The 22,710-nt window shown below is 32.7% G+C and overlaps 4 protein-coding genes and 1 non-coding gene across 5 annotated transcripts; 3 read left to right on the forward strand and 2 right to left on the reverse strand.

Annotated features, from left to right (window-relative positions):
• Window positions 1-2,792: 2,792 nt before the first annotated feature.
• LOC123200786 (transcription factor MYB123-like) lies at window positions 2,793-3,925 on the forward strand. The gene is made up of 3 exons (XM_044616167.1): window positions 2,793-2,955; window positions 3,034-3,163; window positions 3,248-3,925. Exons 1-3 carry the CDS (start codon window positions 2,823-2,825, stop codon window positions 3,813-3,815), a joined length of 831 nt encoding a protein of 276 aa, XP_044472102.1. The 5' UTR covers window positions 2,793-2,822; the 3' UTR covers window positions 3,816-3,925.
• A 618-nt stretch (window positions 3,926-4,543) lies between these two features.
• Window positions 4,544-6,156, reverse strand: LOC123200787 (NAD(P)H-quinone oxidoreductase subunit U, chloroplastic). The gene is made up of 4 exons (XM_044616168.1): window positions 5,834-6,156; window positions 5,573-5,733; window positions 5,360-5,500; window positions 4,544-4,709 (listed from the first exon to the last, which is right to left on the reverse strand). The coding sequence occupies exons 1-4, from the start codon at window positions 6,096-6,098 to the stop codon at window positions 4,614-4,616; spliced, it is 663 nt and encodes a 220-aa protein (XP_044472103.1). The 5' UTR covers window positions 6,099-6,156; the 3' UTR covers window positions 4,544-4,613.
• An 88-nt stretch (window positions 6,157-6,244) lies between these two features.
• TRNAD-GUC lies at window positions 6,245-6,316 on the forward strand. The gene has a single exon. It is a non-coding gene; the product is annotated as a tRNA-Asp (tRNA).
• Window positions 6,317-10,731: 4,415 nt separating this feature from the next.
• Window positions 10,732-13,903, reverse strand: LOC123200885 (cadmium/zinc-transporting ATPase HMA2-like). Its single transcript, XM_044616265.1, is given in 10 exon segments — window positions 10,732-10,861; window positions 10,964-11,051; window positions 11,153-11,412; window positions 11,455-12,065; window positions 12,147-12,349; window positions 12,426-12,628; window positions 12,712-12,882; window positions 12,884-13,037; window positions 13,325-13,462; window positions 13,556-13,903. Coding segments are annotated over 10 exon segments (2,295 nt in total). The 5' UTR covers window positions 13,893-13,903.
• Window positions 13,904-16,396: 2,493 nt separating this feature from the next.
• Window positions 16,397-20,244, forward strand: LOC123200788 (peroxisome biogenesis factor 10). Its single transcript, XM_044616169.1, has 11 exons — window positions 16,397-16,680; window positions 16,763-16,794; window positions 16,886-16,975; window positions 17,179-17,273; window positions 17,371-17,581; window positions 17,925-17,994; window positions 18,076-18,154; window positions 18,319-18,452; window positions 18,912-19,006; window positions 19,550-19,635; window positions 19,754-20,244. The coding sequence occupies exons 1-11, from the start codon at window positions 16,551-16,553 to the stop codon at window positions 19,854-19,856; spliced, it is 1,125 nt and encodes a 374-aa protein (XP_044472104.1). The 5' UTR covers window positions 16,397-16,550; the 3' UTR covers window positions 19,857-20,244.
• The last annotated feature ends 2,466 nt before the right edge of the window (window positions 20,245-22,710 follow it).

Genomic DNA, 22,710 nt, shown 5'->3' on the forward strand with positions numbered 1-22,710 from the left:
AAATTTAATAAACTCGTTAAATCGAAAAAACTATTTAAAATCAATAAAACTAAGTTTACTTAATATTTCATAATTTTTTTTTTATTAAAACTTAAAAGAGTTTTAATTTATAATACTTTAATTGAATTAATAATTAAATTTATCAATGGTTTTTTTCTTTATCTATATAATAAAGTGTTAATTGTTTAATTAACATATTTCAAATTATGTTTATATCTTTCATATATTTTATGTTTAAAAAATGTAACAAATATTTGATATTAATATTAATAGTAACCCAAGTTTTTGCAAGGAGGAACTTAGGGCTTTCTATATAGGAGCCCTTGTTTCCAGACAAAAGAAGATTTTCGTGGGTGGAGATGCTCTTTTCGAAGAGGTGGGGTCGTAGGATAGGGATAGTTTGTCCCTGGGTTTTTAAGCGTAAGTTAACTCTATCCAGTGCAGACTCAGGCCTATATTTGATATTTCATATATAATAATTAGACAATAAAATAAATTGGTTTATTGTTCGATTGAATTAACTAAACCATGAACTATTAAAATAAACACTTTAACTATCATTCTGATTTTAAAAATAATACCCAAAGTCATATTTCATTTTTTTGGCGAGTGCTTGAACTTCTAATTTGTCCCTAAAGTTGCTCAGATTCGTGACAGTGTGCCTTTTAGACTAGAGATAAATCATCTTACTGGCTTGGTCGATTAGAAGATGAATATGTTTAAGCTTGATCCAGTTGTGTTCTTAATCACCTCATTAAAAATTTTCATGCGTGGGGGCCTGAGTTATTTTATGACGTAGTATGTTTCCTAGATACCCCGTGGGAGACCGGAACCTTAGTGACTTCATATCTTAACCAATGAAGATTTTGGAATGCCATTTCTTACCGGGTAAAACTTTCTTTTTTAAGTCAAACTTAATCAACCACATTCAAAAGGTAATCGGCTGTAATGACACAAGAAGTTATAGGGTTACCCTTGAGACAATCTAAATGGTAAAAGAGTCGAATTTCAAAGATGAAAATAAGAATTCAAATATTTTATTTATCGGTAGATTAGATCAAAATATGAATGAAGTTATGTATATTAATTTGTGTACTTAAAATGGGTATGCATAATTTTATTATAATAATTAATATAAACTTAATCAAATCATGTTAAAAGCATCTTGTTCTTATTAATTATCATCACTAATACCAAGTTAGTGTCACTTACACTCGTTTCTCATAAAATAGATACATATAATAGATACAAAATTATTCTGTTAATTTCAATCAATCACTTAATAGGGCCAAAGGATTATTTTCCACCCAAGTTTTAACTTAATTTCAAAAACACACTCATAACAGTTTAAAAGTCTAAACACTCATTTATGAACTAATTTCTATTAGAATTTTCTGTTAGAGATAAAAATAAAACTGTTATTTTAACAGTAATATAAAAAAAAAAAATTTATCTCATTTCCCTCTCAAATTTTGAAAATTGACATTTTACCCCTATACATAAACTTTGAAGAGTCACCATTTCCCCTCTAGGTTTTGAAAATTTTAAGGTTTTTTTTCTTTGGAGACCAAAGCTAGCTTTCCCCACCCATCTTGTGTCTGCAGGCGAAGAAGAAGGAAGGGTGAGCACCTACCCATCTTTCATTCAATGCTCGGATGACCACCAATTTATCACATTCGAAAGACACTCAGGCGATGTCACGTGATTTGTCGATCTCAGCCATGACCCTTGATTTGACCACCACATCAACGGGATGATGTTAGACGACTATGAGAGACATTGGGATGACGACAAAAGACGCTCGAACGACACCAAAGAGACTAACTGTGATAAAAAACAGGAGATGGTTCATGCGATAGATGGAAAGGCGTTGGCCAAGATTTGTGCCTTCGAGCATTAGATAAAAGATGGGTAGTTTAGAAGAAGGGAGAGGGATGGTCGAACAATGTCGGTTGTCGAAGAGGGAGAGATTTTGTTGAAAAATCGAAACCCTAAAGGGAAAAGTAAATTTTACAAAAATTAATTTTAGAGAGAAATTATTAGTTTTCAAACCAAATAAGAAATTTTATAAATTTTTAGGGTTTTATGATTTAAAGATAAAATAATAATTTTATCATTTTTTTAAATTTAAATTCTAATCAAAATTAATTAATAGATAAATATTTAAATCTTTTATTGATAGTTGATTTACTTTTACGATGAAACTAAATCTTAAGTGTGAATAAGTCTTTTGGCCATTCAATAGTTATCATTAATGTCCAATTTTCGTGTCAACACCATCCAACTCGGTTCAACCTGACCAGACAGCGCATTAAAGTTTGGAATCTTCCGTCATTTCAACTTTCGCAAGTTATGCAATGTTAGGCACGACTCAGGATTTTATGAGTTCTGAGTTTTCCTTGCTTGCATGGATCCTTCTAGTAAATCATCCACATACTAATTCTATCCCACAAGTTTTTAAGAAACGTGTACTAGTCCATAACATAAATAATCAATATTTTACAATATATATACTAAGTTAAGATGTTAAATCTCCATACACTTTCATTCCAGTAAAGATCAACAGGACTTGAAAAATAATAATATTTTATGCTGGTCTGCTTGAGTATAAAATTAATTAACTAGTTGACGTTATTGTTTTTTTTTTTTTTTTGGTAAGTAATTGACATTATTGTTGCCTGACGAAAGATTAATCAAACAAAAATGTAGTTGCGTGCTTGCGTTAATGTGTAAAAATATTATAAAAAGGACCCAGGGAGACTTCTTTTAACTTTAAATTCAACTTCAAATAGAGAGAGAGAGAGAGAGAGTTGAGAATCGAGATGGGAAGACGTCCATGTTGCTCCAAGGAAGGACTCAACAGAGGGGCTTGGACTGCCATGGAAGATAAATTACTCACTTCTTACATTAAAGTCCATGGAGAAGGCCAATGGAGAGACCTCCCCAAAAGAGCTGGTACATGCATTAAAGTATTTTGTTTTGTGTTTTTTAACACATCAAAGTGATGCATTCAGATTGGTGTTAAACATGCAGGTTTGAAGCGATGCGGGAAGAGTTGCAGACTGAGATGGTTGAATTATCTAAGACCAGACATCAAAAGAGGAAACTTTTCCCATGATGAAGAAGAGCTTATAATTAGACTTCATAAGCTTCTCGGCAACAGGTAATTCAATTCAATTATAGTCTCAATCTCTAAAGTATATTAATTTAGATGTAGATCATGTGTTAATTGTTTCTTTATTACTAGATGGTCTTTAATAGCTGGAAGGCTACCTGGGCGAACGGACAATGAAATCAAGAACTATTGGAACACAACTCTGGGAAAGAAAGCTAAATCTCCATCACCTGAACAAAATCCCCCAGCCAAATCTAGCCTGAAAAGGCAAGTCTGTGAGTCCAAAGCCGATGGGCCATCAAATTTGTCACTCTCTGAACCAAGTGATAAAATCGAAGTCATCCGCACTAAGGCCAGTCGGTGCTCCAAATCTGTGGTTTCGTTAATTCATTCGCCTTCAAGTACGGATCAAATTGACCAATTACAGCTTCAACATCCCCAAAGTTACTTGACATATCAACCACAAAACTCCACTGATCCCAAAGATTTTGAGGAGATGCTTAGGGCTTATGACGCAACTGTGGAGGCGTCAAGCTACAACTACAACAATAATATTATGCATACATCTCTTGAAACTGACCAGTCTCTACAATTTGAGGAACCGATAACCGAGTGTCGGAGCACGAATTTCCTGGAGGATAACGCCGCGATGAACATAGAATCATTGGCATTCTTATTAAATTCTGAGGAATGGCTGTAATAATATCGACAAAGTTAAAAATGGAAACCATGTAAACTAGTGAATAAGACATTACATGTGATGCAGTTCTACTATTGCTTTTAATACAATTATAAGTATACATAGTATTATGTGTATAATTTTATGTATAAATAATGATGTATCATTATTGATTAAAAAATTAAAAATTAAAGATAAAATAATATTTAATTATATAATAATATATTATTGTTTGTGTTATACGTATAATATTATTGTATAAGTGCGGGGAAATTATAAAATTTTATGTTCCCATCGTGTTTTGATATGCACATACTTTATTATGTTGTGCGTCTGCACGTTATTGATTTTTGTGTTCACATATTTAAGTCGGTTTTCCTTTTTGTACAGGTCACAACCATTCATTATTCTGATTTACCAGGAATAGGTATTTAAGCTTGCGTCTTTCTGCTGGGCAAATAGACCAGATTATTCTGTCTGTTTGGCACTAAACTTAGTTGTCCAACTAAAGAACAAGGTATGAGCCATCCCATAGGGACCAGAGTTTACCAAGTAAAAGCCAAAGCTTAGGTTAAAGAGCCGTAGCTTTTTATTAGACATGAGAGAAATCCTGAAAATATGCTTACTATTAAAAGCCTCAGAGTTTTCTTTAGAGATGCACACGGGATACCATAAGCCTCGTGTCTTAACTCATTTAGCTATAAATGTTGGGAGTTTCCTATGGTCACCCCAAACAGGGAATAATATAATAATGTAAATGGAAATGTTATTTTTTCTGATAATTAAATTGTAACCATTTACGAAAACATAAATATATCTTTATAAATTATATGCAATGGATAATACGAAACTTAATATCAACCATCCTAAGAAGAAGTATCCCACCGCTCTTGTCGGCCCCACGTCTTCTGGTTTCTGTAATTTAACCAACATTAAAAAATAAATAATTACATATCAGTTTCAAAAGATTATATATTATTTTATCATTAATATAGAATTAATAATATTTTAAAAAATTTATAGAATATTTAACTAATCTGAATTTCACATCTCCAAGCAACGTGAAATGCATAGAGAAACTCAATATTTTTTTTATGCTTTTTCGATATGAGATTTATTTAAGAATGTCACATATCCCTCTTATAAGACTCAATATCCTCGCTAGAATTTTCTCACTATCGCTCAAAAGAACATGCAGGGCTGCTCTAATAATATTTGTAACATCTCTAGTCAAATAGCTGACTCACTACCAAGATATTCTCTATGATGGTTTATGTGTCAAAGTAGATAAATTTTGACAGTGGATCAGACTATTGGATCAGAAATATTATATTTATTGTGTTACAACAATACTATACATCTATTTTTCTATAAACAAATGAAAATATATATGATATACTATCATATAATTTAATATTACTTTATCATTAATTTAAAATTATTTAATGACACGATGATAAATCATTAATATATCTTATTTATAAACACAAAAATAGATACACGTGCACAAAAGTGGATGCGACATATTTTCAAGAATGTGAAGCCATATAAGGTGCATAAATTACCGGAGGTGGAGGCGTTCCTTTGGGGGCTTGCGTAATGTCCACCTCAAAAGGCCATACGTATTTATCTGGCTTTTCATTTCTCGCCAAGCTCCAATCATATAGTCTTCTTTCTTCCACTGATGATAAAATTGAATATGATTCCTGTGTATCATATTTTAATAATCATCTTATTTTTTATAAAACAATAAAATTATTAATTATTTCGGGACCTACTTTCAATTGTTCCATCTTCTTAGCGACTTCTTCTTCTTCTTCTTCTTCTAGCTCTTGACTCTTCAGTTCTTCCACCTTGTTCTTATATGCAGAGGTGACCTGTTCATACGAACACCCTCTTCGGAGTCCAAGTGTAGCGTAATGATCTACATCCGTAATTGCTGCAATATTCTAAAGCAAGACATAATCACTCAACTGCAAAGCTAAAGTTGGATTAATGTCATTTGAAGAGCAAATAAAGTTGAAGATTGTTAATGTTACCAATGCCACGAAGGGCCCGTTCCACGTTGAGAGAATTGATCAAAGAAGAAGGCTCTGTTGGAGCTTCAATGGATGTTTCAGGTTCGATGTCTGTTGAGCTAGTCTCAGCTGATACATCGCTGCCAGCGTTCCTAACGACGAGTTTACGTGGCTTAGAAGTTGCAAAAGGAAGGGAATAAGAGAAGAAAGGGGCTTTGTTTATAGAAAGAACATGAAAATGTTTCAGCGATATGTATGGTGTTGCTGTGGTGGAGGAAATTGCCATTGCAGGGGAGGGGATGTGTTATTATTGGTATGGCTTTATTGTGGAGAGATAAGGCAAAGGCTACCTTATCATACAAGAAGTGCGAAGGTGTGAATTATAATATAATAAACGTAATATTTATATTTTTAAATTCACAAGGCAAAAATGTCGTTGTAGTATAGTGGTAAGTATTCCTGCCTGTCACGCAGGCGACCCGGGTTCGATCCCCGGCAACGGCGAATTTTTCATTTTTAAATGCTCATGAAAAGACATCTTTATCCTCCTCGTATTTACGATAATTGCGTGAAATACCATTTTCACCCTTGCGTTCTTTAAAATACTATTTGAAAAGATATTTTTACCTCTGTCTTTCTTCGGGAAGCTTCACTTGATAATTGAAAGACCTTTTTAACCCTTTATTTTCTTGGAATACTTTACCTCTTGATCATTTTCAGTAATTGCAAAGACGTTCTTAATCACTGATTTTTTTTTTTTTTCCAATATTTCAGTGCCTGGGAAGACTTTTTTCTTTTTTTTCCAAAAGACTTATTTCCACCCAAGGTTTGTTGAAACTCCAAGTTGATACCTATTAAGTATTGAAAATCAAACTCTTGTTTATAAGCTATTAAAATTAACAAAATTAATTAATTCAAAAGGTAAAATTGTTATTTAACTATAATATATTAAAATTAATAAACTTTTATCTTATTCTTCTTTTGATTTAAGAAACTAACAATTTTTTCTTAAGATTAAACTCTGAAAAGTTATATTTTCTTTATACGATTTCATTTTCAACCCATCTTCTTTGATGGTTGGAATAACTGTGACTTCTCTTTTTCATCCATCGAAGGTCTCCATCCTGACACAATCTCACTAAGTCAACTTCCCTTCAGTCCAATGCCTTTATCTCTAACAAAGATAATATCTTCATTTAAAGACAAAACAGATGTCAGACCGTAGGACTAAGAGACGAAGACCTTAGGGAGACAACCAAGATGAAGAGAAAACATTGAAGGCCAGAAAAGAGATTGTCGTCAGAGAGTTACAATCGAAACCCTAGTGGAGAAATGATGATTTTTCAAACTTTAAGTTGGGGGGGGGGGGGGGGGGAGGGAATTATTAGTTTTAAACCTAGAGGGAAAATGTGATAACTTTTTAGTTTTTTTTTAATATTTTTGCTAAATAATGATTTTACCATTGATACTAATTATAAAAATTAACAGATAGATAAATATTTGAGTTTTTCAAAATTAATGAGTGGAAACTTAAAAAAACACTAATCTTTGGGTGGGAATAAATCATTTGGCCATATATATATATATATATATATATATATATATATATATATATATATATATATATATATATATATATATATATATATATATATATATTAGTCACTTTAATTTTATCTCATAAACATTTTAATTCTTAAAATATTACTTTTACATCCATATAACATTTTATATTATGTCACTTTTATTACCCTTTGGAATGCTAACCAACCTTAGGTAATCAATCCCCATTCTTTGAAAAATTTAGTTTATTAGTATGACCTTTTAAGTTTACCGTGGTGTAGTCGTAAACTCTTTTTAGATGATTAGAAAAATATGTTTAAAAATTTAATGACTATGGTAAATATTTAACAATGTGTCATAGTCTCTAAATCACGAAGAAAAACACTTCATCGAATCTAATTTTTTGATCGTACATTTCATGTAGATAAGATTCTTCCATTATCAAATCTTGATTGATTATGAGTTTGCGGATTGTCAAAACCCTGACTTTAATTCTCTACGAATCATCAATTGATATATTCAAAATGTATGATTACAAACATCCTTCGTATGACTTATATTATATTATAGCTAGAGATTTGGTTTCAATATTATCAGTATTCGTGTAAGAACTTGAAACTGAATAAAGTCAATAGATTCTTTGAATCCAATAACTTTGAGTCAACAAATCTCGTATTGATATTATTCATCTCTACATACAAACAACGCATGACCAACATAGTTTTTTCATAAGGAACATGACTAGCTCTGCATTTATGCACCATATGAACCATGTGATCCATACTAGACCTGACTATGCTATCTTAGGCCAAATGATTACACATCATCAAGTGTGGAGTTGATAATATAGTCTCGATGATCAATTTAAGGTGAATCAAGTCAAAGGGCAAAATAGGAAATATACAAGTTTATTTTATCTTCCTACTTACTCAATGTTTGTTAATTTTGCAAGAGATAGAAGAGCGTGATGACTGCAATGCAACAGGATAGCTGGCATGAGCTTTGAAGGGGTTTTTATGTCATTGCCTTGTTTTTTGTATTTGGGTTTTATTATGAACTATGAGTACTTTATTAATGTAAATTGGAGGTTACTTTATTCAGTGTATAATAAAGACATTCTTTGCACATATTACATCATGTTTTAATAAAAGGTATATTAGTCTTTTTCAATTAAGTTTAATTTATGGTTTAAATTTTCTAATTAAGTGTATGGAGGCAATACTTCTAAAAGAGGTATTACCTGTACTACTTGTTTATTATATGTATTTTGTTATTTTCTTTACATATTTATTGTACATGTATTTTATATTCATTTTACATATTTATTTTATATCTTAAATAACTATAATTAAATTATTATTTATTATTTACAAAATATTTAAAAGTAAATTATTTTTAATAATTTAAACTGTAATCCAAATCAGATTAAACTATATTTTTCTAATTTGATTTAGCTTAATTTGAAACCTAAAATTATTTGGTTTGGTTTATAATTTTTGCAGAATTTTTTTTTGTCTGGTTTAATTTGAAAAAAATTTTTATACTGCACTAATTCAAATTGTGCACTCCCTCACAACTAAATACAATAGTAGATCGTGTCTGACCATCTTCAACATGGCTTACCATGCCCATTGATCGTGTCAACTTGTGCCCTGCAAAATGGCAAGCCTTATGAGTTGTGTCAGCTCGTGGCATGGCTAGACTAGTGGCACGACCTAGGGTCCCTCCAGTCATCACTCCATTGGCCTTATACAAGCCAGCCCAAGACTTACCAAGGTGGCCTACCAATTTACGTATTTATGTTTTTGAAATTTTATAAATTCGTTATTATAACCTTTTTAATTTAAATAAAATGGATGCAATATCTCTAAAAGACCTCACTTATCACAAAGGATAACTGTGGTGAAATGATAGAAAATTAAAATAAATCATAAATAAAAAATAAAATCACTCATGAAATCTGTAAATATCAGTATTAATTTATCGGATTTTTTTAGACATTTTCAATATCTCTTTCCTTGGTAGATTTACTTGATTGCCTTAAATGTGTTTCAAATGAGTCATTTTCTCTCACTCAGCTTAATTTTTTGTTGTTTTATTGGGTATTAGGTCATAGAGTTTATGTATACTAATAGGAAATCATTAAAACAAAAGAGAAAAAAAAAATTTTAAAACTACTCTAACTGAATGTTGAAGATGAATTTGAAGAATTCATTAAGTTCTAAATGAAAAAGGTGACTAAACAATTTAAATGAATTTACTTTTGTACGTTTAAATGGAAAGGAAATAATTTAGTGTAAACATGATAAGAGAGATCTTATCAAAACAAGTAAGAGTGAAATTAAACCTTTAATATATCATTTACAGAGATGTTCTGATTTGAGAAATCTTTATGGGATAACAGATAAAACAAAAAAGAAAAATGTAATGGAGAATTGACTGGCTTTGATTTGATGCAGAAGATTATTTAAGTATGGGCTAGATAGGATAAAAACTCATATATGTTTAGTATGAATCATAGTGTTTGCACACTATCTGTAAAACCAGTGTATCACTTATATTTTCTTCAATCTAATTTAAAAAACTCTCACACTGTTGATTTTGGCTTTCCCTTTTTTTTCCAAAGACAGTGCTGCAGTGGGATGCTCTTGTTATTGAGATTCGCAATTGAAATTGAAATTTTCTTTATTCTTAAAATTCTTAAACTTATTTAACCTTAGTTCCATTTTAATATGAAGAAATAAATATAATAATTGATAAAATATTGAAAACAAATGAATTTTATTATAAAATTTCTTCTCGATGATTCTTTAAAAGTTTTCTTTGTTGAGTTTTTTCTTATCGTAATTACATAACTTCTTGTTTGATAGTTTATACATCTCTCTTAATTTAATGTCACCATTTTAAAAAAATAAAGTGTTTTTTTTTTTCTGTTTTTATATATGGGAATAAATATAAATCAATCATGTTATATGGAAAATGTGAACATTTAGTAAAACTGATAGAATATTAGAACTTTTAAAAAAAATAAATCTCTATCACATTTATGAAATCTGAAAATATTATGTAAAAGAAAAAAGAAAAAAAGAAGAAAGTTATAATAAAAGTTAGGTATTTTGTTGACAATAATAACACAATAGTAATTAAATGAAATTTGTATTTAATTAATATAATGTATAAATATTAGTCTATGGGTCAACTTTAGATTAGTTGATAGCATTTATGTTCTAACACATTAGACTGATCATTTGCTTTTGACTAGCCATTTCCAAAAATCTGATGGACAATTAAGAAATCTTTCTTTGAAAATATAACTTGTAAAGATCATAAGCTTATTGTAAGTTACACAGATAAATCTATTCTGTGACAACTTCAGTTAATCCTCCTCCAAACCCAGCTCCTAAATGCCCATGCTTAGCACATCATTGCTTCATGTAGTAGCTTTTGCAACAAGCACTTATTTCTCTCTTCTCCGAACTTATGCAGCTACTCATGGACTAGGTACCTGGGCAAGAGTCTTCCCTGCAAATGCTCTTTTCTACAAGATTTCAACAGCAATCACTCAGAGCAACCTTTCTCCTCCCTCACAAAGTCAAACAGCTCAAGCAGCTCAACACAAACAGATATTTCAATGTAACAGTGAAGTGGCAAAGTAATAATATTTCATTTCTGGAAACTGATGCAAACATTACATAACTGTTGAAAACACAAAATTTTCTATTCAATAAGTTTCCAAGAATACAAAGAAGACTTCCTAGTAGTTTCCCTAATCCAGGCTTCCCTCAACTTTTTCTGAATTTTCTGCCTTTTCCAGTGCTGCTGTCTCCTCCTTTTTATTCTTCATAACAACCATGTTGATTCCTGCCTTTCTCATGTTCCCTTCTCCTGCGTGAAATGCAGATGGGAGACCTAACAGAAGTCCATGATCACAAACGCTTTCTACTGCTTTTCCTGATTCATTTCCTATGTGGTTGGTCACATCACTTTCGCTACAATGGACTGTGTGGCAGTGACCATGACTTGAGATTCTTCCATCTGAGATTTGTTACTATTGCAACAATGCTGCTGGATATAAGTACTCTGTGGTTCTTCTGAGGATTCGCAACACTTTCCTCCATGTTCGTGAATATGTAGCGCAGGTGAAGATTTGCAAATTGTTTCCTCCATGTTTGTGATTGTGCGATTGAGCTGAAGATCTACAGCATTTTCCTCCATGTTTGTGATGAAACGACTTAGCAGAAGATTTGCATCCGTCACCTTCATGAGTTTGAGTTCCTTTCAAAATTAGCATACTATTAAGGATCACCAGCAGGCATGTCCCCACATCAGCAAGAACAGCAGCCCAAACAAGTAGGTGACCAACAATGGCCAAGACAAGGATAGCAGCCTTTGTAGACATGGACATAATCACATTCTCTATTACTTTCGAACGAGCTTTCCTTGCGAGTTTGATGGCTGCTGGAACTTTTCTTATGTCATTTGACATAAGAATAACATGTCCTGTCTCAGTTGCCAGTGCTGAACCTGAGATTCCCATCGATATGCCAATGTCTGCTGTAGCTAATGCAGGCGCATCATTTACACCATCTCCAATCATGGCAGTTGGCCCTTCGTTCTTAAACTCTTTGATGATTTTCACCTTGTCTTCTGGCAAAAGTTCTGAATGGACTACCTCCAGAGAATTTCCTAACTGCACATCAACATAACAAAATTATTCTGTTCTTATTACCTAGAAGAATATGTATGCAATAGCTCTTAACTGCTAATTTACCTGTTGTTGAGCCTCCATAGCCGATGCTTGATTATCTCCTGTAAGCAAAGCAGTTTTAATTCCCATAGAGTTCAACTCCTTGACTGCTTCAGCTGCCCTGGTTCGACATGCATCAGAGAGACTAGAAATTCCAACAAGGGATGCTCTAAAGTATGTGTATCCAATGGTTTTTCCTTCTTTATTAACTCCTTCCACAGATGGCACTAAACACCCAAATATGTTACATGATTAGACCAAAAACTCTAGACTTGTAATCACATAGAATTAAATAATATAGACCTGTTTGACATCCTGCTCTCAGTGCAATTTTTCTGCTTCCAATATAAATTTCTTCCCCATCAATCTTTCCATAAATTCCTTCTCCAGGAAAATTCTGATAGTCTTCAACACTTTCAGGCTTTGGTTCAAGAGAGAGTGACCTTCCATAATCAACCAAAGCAGCTGCCACTGGATGGCTTGACTTACTCTCAATGCTTGATACCCTTTACAAATTTTCGGCTTATAGTGTTAATAAATTGTAAATATCACATTGAGTAGTTTCACTGACGTTGGTGAAAGTCCTTACCATTGCATCAAAGTGTTTGAGTTTATATCTCCATTGAGAGAATGAAATTCGGAGACGACAAATTCACCCCTTGTAATAGTTCCTGTTTTGTCAAAAGCCATGACCTTAACTTTGGCAAGAACTTCAAGATAGTCTACTCCTTTGAAGAGAAGACCCGAAGTTGCAGCTTTTAAGTGCACAGAAAGTGGCAACTGGTGTTGAGAGGATTAGAACACAAGGGCACGCAATAACTAAAACAACCAATGCTAAATGAAACCAGTTGCTGCGGTTTTTTACTCTTAATGCAGCTGGAATCACCGCAACACAGGCTGATATAATTATTACAGCTGCAAAACAAGTGACCAAGAAACATTCTAGTAAGGTTTTGCTATACATGTACCCAAAAAATATGAGAAAACTTGCAAATTCAAGTATGATTACGTAGAAGTCATTCCACTTCACTTAGAATGTATCAAAACTCGCTAAAAATATCAAAAATTGTCTTAATAAGAGATTATTAAAATTTTTTAGTAAGTAATATTCTACCAATTTTACTAATCCTAATATTAGATAAGAGGTATAAATAAAATAAACCTATTAAAGTTAATTTTTTTAAACAAAAATTTTGACAAACCTGGCGTATAATAGTGGGCACATTTGTCAATGATTCTTTGGTAACTAGTTTTGCCATTATGAGCTCCTTCCACTAGTTTTGCCATTTTAGCCACCACACAATCTTCAGCTAAAGCTGTAGTTTTTACATGAATGTAACCTGAGAAGTAACAAACCCATTAACATATGTTCAAAACTAAGTCCATATACATGTATTTAATCAAGAGAAGTAATCAATTAACATTTGTTGCACCATTTCGGTTGATAGTGCCAGCCCAAACAGAGGAATCCTTTTGCTTTGCCACAGGAAATGACTCCCCAGTTGAGTTTTTTTCATCGACTCCACATTTGCCGTCCACAACAATTCCATCAGTTGGTATAATTTCACCTGCCTTAACTGCGACCACAGTGTTTAACCCCACCTCCCCAGCGTCAACTTCTTCTCCAGTTTCCGCTATTACTGCCTTTTGAGGGGCTATGTTCATCAGTTGTGACATTACAGCGGTTGCCTTGTGGCTTGCCCTAGTCTCAAGCCATTCAGCAATAGTGAAAAGAAAGACAATTGTTCCAGCTTCTGTATAATCATTCATGGCAATTGTACCTAAACTGTTCACAAATAATAACAATAAAAAACTCCTTGTAATGAACAGAATATAAAAAAACAAAAACAAAAACAAAAATGGTAAGAACAAAATTTACCTGCAATGAGCGTAAGTACATTGACATCAACCCTGAAATTCCTTGGAGTGGCGAAGCCTTTGAGAATGATGGGACAAATGGCAACAGCAACAGCTCCAACGGCCAACAAACGAAAGGGATGATACAAGTACTTGAAAAATGATAGAGCAAGCAATATTCCACAAGCAACTGCATATGGACCTGGCCATTTTTTTTTGTAATTTTTCCCTCCATATGCTCTCACATTTGCCTCCAATCTTGCTCGATTCAGAGCCTTCACTGTGTTCATTAAACAAACAAAGCATAAACAATCAATCAAATAAATTATTAGGGACGTTTTGGAAATTTAATTATCTTCATAATTAGGAAGAGAGATATATACATGTTCCTTCTCATCACATCGATGTCTTTATCTTTTTATATTACTCTTTAAAGTAATAACATAAGAGTAATGTTGATATGTAAATAATAGTATATTACAATATAATTTGATAATTTTAAATTAAAAATAAAATATTATTCGATTATATAATGATATATTATTATTTGTGAAAATAATTTTATTGATAACATAGAAAAGTAGAAATGACAATGGGCAAAGGCGGGGAAATGATTAATATCCTTGTCCTCATCCTCATTATGGGGATGACAATGATTCTCTATACTTTTCTCATGAAAAAAAATATTTTTTTTGTACCTACGGGAAAAAATTCCTATCTCGTATCTTTTAAACAAAATATAAATATATTAAATAACAAAATTTAGTAAAATTAAAATCAGTCTATTATTTTAAATGTTACAAATATTATATATTAACCACTTTAATATGAACAAAAAAAATATAAATAAATTTGAAAAACATAAATAATTTAAAATTATAAAGATATGTTAATATTTTAAGTAAAAATATTAATATAAAAGGGCAGAGATGGGAATGGAGACGGGGGCGGGGGCAGGGGCGAGGACGGGGCTGGGCAGAGATCAGACACATATATCTCCATTCATGATTATAGAGATTTTTTCATTCTTATTTCTATTGGAGAATCTTTTTCTCGTTAGAGTCAGCGAGGGTCGAGGGCTCTAAATTCAAATTGAAATTGTCATCTCTATATAAGAGAGATTTGAGGAGGACAAAGTAGAATAAAGAGAAAGGAGTGAATATAATAAGGGTACAATAATTAAATTTGAGTAATATTATATGTACACATTATTAGTATATAATTTAGATATACAGATAATATGTATCATGTTATTGGATATTACTTTATTATTAATTCAAAATCATCTACTCATATAATAATATATCATTTGTATATGTAAATTATAGATTATATATTATTTTATATGTATATACACACACATAGTTTTATTTATTGAATTTTCCCCACATATTCTAGGGTTATTTTTCATTTAGAATTTGGATTGAAAATATTTAATTTATCCCATTAAGGGTGGAAAGATGTTTTCGGCCAAATCTTAGAAGGGAAATGAAATATTTTTTAGGCCAAAGTTTGTTGCATTTTCAAGTTCCATCTCCTACTTTTTAAATATCCAAAGTCCCACACATTATCCAATTCCGTTAATGACTTTTGTTAATTTTAGGTTTAAATGACTGTTTTACCCTTTTTCAACAAAATGACCAAAATACCTCCATCATAAATTTTTTGTTTAATACATTAATTATGCTACTAAATGTTAATTACCAATTCACTGTTACTATATAATGACCAAATTGTAAATTAGAAACCTGTTAATATTTGTTTATCTTAGTTTCATCTGAGGGTAAACAAAGAAGCACGGTTTGTTCATCAGCCCAGCATCTGTAACATGTTAGGGCTTCTCAAAATCAAGCTCTAATTAACCTTAACAATGGCGTTCAAGAACAAACTCTTCTTCTCTTAAAAGAAATTCTCCGACTCTGATGGATCCAACTCCCCTCAATCCTTTGGACCCAACTCCCCGATCTGGTCCGATAAGAAGAAACCGAAACGGGTCTAAAGACGACCCGAGCTAGATCCCAAGTTCCACTAGTAGTGGTGCTTCGAGCTTTGGTGGCGTCGTGTGCAGGCAAACCCAAGTCAAACATGGAGTCAAGAAGAAGAAAGTTAAAGGAAAGGAAACAATGAGTATTTTAACGCCAACGATGGCCTCCAACTAAGCAGAAGAAAGAGGCGATGCGGTGTCACCGATTCTAGTGTCGTTGTGGAGGCTGAATCGGAATTTAGTTTTAAGGGAGACAAATGGTGGCGAGTAATCCGTCGAGGGGCGGTGGAGATGGGAATTTGAGTTCTGGAAAATCTTTGGCGAGTGGGGGTGGGAGTGGGAAAAGAAAATGGGGTGTAAGGAGAGTGTTGGTAGCGAAGCACAATTACTTTTATGCCCTTTTCACTTACAGGATCTGTTAAGTTTAAAGGTAGATGGGTGGGACTTTGGATTTTTGAAAAGTTACCGGTAGGAGTTGTAATTAAAAGAAACCTTGCGTGGTAAAAGGTTATTTGGCCTGCTATTTATTCTATACAGTTCCCTCGGCAGAACAACTACGGAGAGTCTTCGGTCAAGACAAGGGAGAGATGGAGACCGGAGAGCCACGACGGTTTCCACTGGCAGCTCAGCCCGAAATAATGAGAGCTGCCGAGAAAGACGAGCAATATGCCTCCTTCATCTACGATGCCTGCCGCGACGCCTTTCGCCACCTCTTCGGTAATCTTTATTCCTGCCTATTTCACTATTTTTAACCTCAATTTTCCCAATTTTAATGTAATTTTCAATCTTATTTACACAGGCACAAGAGTCGCTGTAGCTTATCAGAGTGAGGTTTGTTCTTATTCTAATATTATTGATATATTGAGCCTTAAGCTTCCTTGTCTCTGCAATTAAGTTCGGCCTTTTTGTCAATTTTGTGCAGACAAAACTTGTAGGGCAGATGCTTTATTATGTAATGACAACAGGTTCAGGACAGCAAACTCTGGGGGAGGAATATTGTGACATAACTCAGGTTCAGGGCTCAAGCTTTTGTATTTATTTATCTATTTTAATGATTTCCATATAATTATGGCCTAATTAATTTCATCTTTTGTTTCGTATATACAGGAAAATCTAGTGGCTTTTTTTAGCGATTTCTTTTCCACTAAATCCTTGAAATGTCTGTTAAGTTTGCCCTTTTTTTTTGCAATTCTGTGTTTATAGTTGTTATTTTAGGTTGTAGGTCCTCATAGACTTCCTCCAACTCCAGCAAGGCGTCTGCTTTTTATTGTATACCAGACAGCAGTTCCTTATATTGCTGAAAGAATCAGGTGCTTTCTAGAAGTTTATTTCCTGTCTTATACATTTTTGTTTTAGTTATTGAGTTTGATTGGGAAAGATTGAAGTTGTAAATCCACAATTTTGCAGCTCTAGAGTAGCTTCACGTGGCATACTTCTTGCTGAATCTCAGTCTGATGAGTTCAACCAAAGCAATGCTCCTAATAGCAGTCAAGCTCAATCCTTGGAAATGGTGGAATTTCAATCTCCCTCAACATCAGGGATGCCAGCTTCTTCAGTTTCAAGGTTTAAAGAGAAATTTAAAAGACTCTGGTTATCTGCAGTTCAAAGATGGCCTACGGTATATTTTTTATTCTAACTTTAATGCTCACACAAGCCTGAGAATATGTTTTCATTTTTATTTTTATCTCTCCCCTATTGAAAACATAGGTTGAAAATGAAAATTCTTGGATAAACTAGTTTTTCCTGTCATCCATTTGTATGTGAATTTTGTTTTATTTAAACTCTGAAAGGGTCAGAACTAATTGGTTTTTCAGTATTATCATATGTCAGACTTTTTGTTGAATCCAGTAATTTTCCCCTTAGTGCCTTACACATTTTTATCTTTGATAATTTGATTCCTTAGACACCTTTTATAATCTTCTTATCATTTTATTAAAAATTTCTTTGCTCTGAACATTTAGATGCTTCCTATAGCACGGGAAATTTTGCAATTGGGTTTCCGCGCCAATCTTATGTTCTTCTACTTCGAAGGTGATTTCCGAGTTTCATATATTGCGGTGGTTTTTACCAGTTGAACCTTTATATATTGATCATAAATTGTTTTCACTTCAGGCCTATATTATCATATATCAAAACGTGCTGCCAGCATTCGATATGTATTCATAGGAAAACCAATGAATCAAAGGCCTAGGTATTGAGTTCTCTCGTATTTGTTCTTGTTAATTCTACAAAGATTCATAAGCTTGCACTAGGTATACTTATCTGTGTCTGCACCCATTGGCACTTTTAATGGTTAACATAAGAACCAGAAATCATAAGCCTAAATATGAACTTTTTTATTGTCTTTTTATGCAGGTACCAAATACTAGGTGTATTCCTTTTGATTCAGCTATGTATCATCGCTGCTGAAGGTCTTCGGCGCAGCAATTTATCTTCTATTGCAAGTTCAGTTCATCAGACAACCTTGGGTTCCAACCAAACTACAGCAGGTCCTTATTTTTGAACTTTATACATATATGATGATTTTTTTGTTCACTTGTTTTAAGAAATGACCCAATATATGAGCTTTGTCAGTAACTAAGCTTGCCTTAAATCTGTGCCACATGTTAATTTGATCAAATGATCTACTTAAGTGAAATTTCTATTATGTCTCATGATATATTAGTTAAATCAATCTGGATTTTTTTGCCAAGTTGGATGCAGACTACAAGACTTCTGTGCCACCTTCAGAATTTTGAATTTGGACTTGTTTGAATATTAGTTTTCTCTGAAGCCCTGAAGTGGTGGTTAACATTAGTTAGTTTGGACTGTACGATTCTTTGTGATGATATGCTGTCTACTCGTTAAATGTAGTGGCTTCCCAAGAGAGTTTGGCATTTGTTGCCTAACTAATTGTTTCTTGTGCTGGTTTACTGACTGTAGCTGCTCTTTTCTTCCTGATCTTGTAGGGCGAGGTTTGCCTGTCTTGAATGAAGAAGGCAGTTTAATATCTATGGAGACTGAGAGGGGGAGCTGGGTCGTAGATTCCTCTTCAACTTCTGAGGTATGTGCTTAAGTTTCCAAGTACTCCAGTATTGTTGTTAATTTTGCAAAATTGTATAGAGCTTGGTTGTTTTGTGAGAAAAAACTAAATGGATTCAAAGATAAGAAAACAAAGAGGTGCATTTAGCATATGGTTATCTTAGGGAAGAGTTAAGCTAGGAGTGTGTAACCTGATTAATTTTTACAATTGTGATTTCTGAAAAAAATAAAACTTTCACTCAAAACCTAAAACCTTGGAGCCTAAAGAGGGTTCAGATATATCGTATGGTACCTCTAAATATCCAGATGCTGATATTTTGCAAGAACGCCATAAACATTTTAAGCCCCAGATTATCCATATGATACTATTATATGCTTGTGCAGGGTTTCTCAAAAATCAATCATGCAAAAACCTACCTTTTGCTGCATGATTTATTGCTTCACTTCGCTCTGCCTAGAAATTTCCCTACCTGCACAGTTAGGAAATATCAGATCATTCATCTCTTCTGGATAACTTGCCGACTTAGTGGAATTTTGCTTCTTTTTTGCATTTGTTCACTTGCAGGCTACAACCACAGTCAGCAAATGCACGCTTTGCCTGAGTAATCGCCAGCATCCAACAGCTACCCCTTGTGGTCATGTATTCTGCTGGTATGGTCCTGATATTCTCTTTTTAATCTCTATTTCCCTTGTTCCTTTTTTTCTCCTCCCACTCCCATTGAGCTGCATTAATCTCTTTAATTCTGCTTTTGGAATGCTATGTTTGCAGGAATTGCATTATGGAGTGGTGCAATGAAAAGCCAGAATGCCCTCTCTGCCGTACTCCCATAACACATTCAAGCTTAGTTTGTCTGTATCATTCAGATTTCTAGGATGGTAAATAATTTACCAGCTGTTTGGAAGAATACAAATAACAAGCCACCAACTGGTTCCCTTCTTGATGCCAAGTATTGTGTATCAAATCTGGGGAATGAGTTAGAAATTAGAAAACAAATCCCTTCTGGTATTCACATAGTTGTAATTGCCTCAGATTTTTTGCAATGGCCACCACGTTTTCACATAATTTGCAAATTGACATATCTGCCCTCTCTCCCGTCCTCTTTCTGCTAGAGTGCAGAAGGAAATAGTTGCATGATGAGTTTGCTAATGGAGCAATGCTGTCTTTGCTGTTGACCAAGTTGTAGTGTATTAAAAAATTGTAATTCTATTATTTAATGCAAATAATTTTTGTTCATTATAATCATAGAATTTGTTTCGAAATTTCATTTGTATGTTGTTTATTCAGCTGCTCTTTTTACTTCTGAAAGCCAGAAACGCAAAAGAAATCTTAAGTATTCACTAGGAAATATGAATTATATTTTGATTATTTTTGTATTAAGGATATTTGTCTATATTAAAGGAAAATTACTATTTGGTTTTATAAAGAATTTGGTTAAAATATTAGGTTATAATTTGTTTTTTTTTTTCCGTTAATGGATCGTGGGGTGTGTTCAATTTCTATATATAAAAAAGGTATAGGATTATTTTTCATCCAAGTTTTAATTTAATATAAAAAATACATCTATGGTAGATGAAAAATTCAAGTATTCATCTATTCTTAAATTACTTTTAAATATAAAAATAAAATCGTTATTTAATAATAATATTAAAAAATATATAATTTTACCTCATTTTTCTTTTTAGATTTTAAAAATTAACATTTCATCTTATGTTTGAACTTTGAAAAGAAACTTTTTTCTTCCCAAATTCTTAAGTTTTTCTTCACCCCTTCCTCTGCATATCGACGACTGGTGCAATGCGTTGTTGGACAACAAGTGTCATCCAAATCGTCTTTCACTAGACGACGCTTGTCATGAAGATGATGCTTATCGTCCAATCTAAAAGATGAAGTGTCATCCTTTGGATGACTTGTCTTGTTCCTCTACTATTGGTCAGCTGTTTGTTGGAGAAAATGACCGGATTTTAGGTTTGGTATCCTAGGAGGGAAAAGTGAATTTTTCAAAACTTAATCTATGGGGGAAATGTTAGTTTTTCAAACCAAGGAGGAAAAATGAGTGATAATTTTAATTATTTTAATATTACAGTAAAATAACAATTTTACCCCTTAATCTTAATAGAAAATTTATGGGTGTGTCCTAATAGATTAACATTTAAATGAGTATTTAGGTTTTTTATCTACTATGAATATATATTTGTCATTTCACCAAAACTTGGGTGGGAAATAATCCTTTGGCCTAAAATAAAAATAGAGTAATACTATGCGTACCTATTTTTGGGTACACAACTAAATACATTTATAATGTGTCATTATGTAATTAAGTATTATTTTATTATTGATTTAAAATAATTCAATTATCTGATAACATATATAAATATGTATTTATTTATGTATTTAAAATAGGTACACATAGTTTTATTGATAAAAATATATACGCATTTATAAGGAGTATAAAATTGAGTATAAAAAATGACGCATTATCATATAATTGGGTAATTTTAAACTAAGAATAAAGTAATATTTAATCATTCGCTAACACATCGCATAAACACATTCTTCTACTTTAATAATTTGATTATGCAAAAATTTGTACTTTGAATGCTTAATTCATGAGCAAAAAGAACTTTATGTAATCAATTCAATTGAATTTTTTAACCTATAACTTTGTCTCTAGTTTTCATTTATTGGCAGATACTCATGTTTCCCCACTTGAGCATTTTGATACAAATTGTTGAGATAGGAGGATGACGTGAAGAAGCACAGGGTAATTGAATTGAAGACAAGAAGATGATGCGAAAAATCACAGGGTAATTGAATTGAAGTGGAACGCACATGAGAGGTCGTTTTGTAGATGTTAAAGAAGCACAATCGTTTTCGTTTTGTGTTAAGCAAATAATGCAAAACATTGTCGTTTAGAGTACAAATTGCACGACATCGTTAGTGTAGAGAGAAGTGTAAAAATGTAAAGCTTGGAAGGAATGGTAGTACATTGTTAAGATGAATTCTTGTCTCACATTCTTATTCTTGTGTCTTCTCTCTCTATGACCTCTGATTCTTGTTAGTTAGTATGCAATTATATCTGTGGTATCAAAACTTTGTTTGACCATTGCAAAGACATACAATCAAAAGCTAAAGAAGGGGATTACTCAGATGATAGCCCAAGTAATCGCAAAAGTAAAAATTCGACAACAAGGTTGACTATAAGAAACGCAAGACATACTGCAACAGTCGATAGAGGATTTTAAGAATATTGTTAGTGGCCTGAGTATCTAACATGCAGAGGTCATAAACCAAATGATCAATCAAAGGGATGAAGGGAATCCAAGAAACGTCTAATAACCAAGACAATAATGGGAAAGATAAACACATTTAAATTTCCCGTGATTCTTTGGAAATGATTTTGAAAATTCGATTGTAAAAGTGGAGTTGTTCTTTGAGGTGGATGGAATGTCAACATAGCAGCCTTGCATCTTGAGGAAAGAGCAATTCAATGGCACCAAAGTTTCATGAAGTTTAGGAATAGTCTGGCAATAGTTTGGGAGAAGTATGTGCAAGCAATGAGCACAAGATTTGGAAGCTATGACTATGATGACCCCTAAACAAATTTGCACAACCTAAAACAAGTAAGTACTTTTCAACAATACTTAGATACCTTTGAAGAGTCGTATCCAATAGCTGGCATTACAGAAGACCAAGCCTTCAACTTTTTCTTATATGGTTTAACTGAT

The sequence above is a fragment of the Mangifera indica genome, chromosome 17 (assembly GCF_011075055.1).
Source record: "Mangifera indica cultivar Alphonso chromosome 17, CATAS_Mindica_2.1, whole genome shotgun sequence".
Classification (NCBI taxonomy): domain Eukaryota; kingdom Viridiplantae; phylum Streptophyta; class Magnoliopsida; order Sapindales; family Anacardiaceae; genus Mangifera; species Mangifera indica.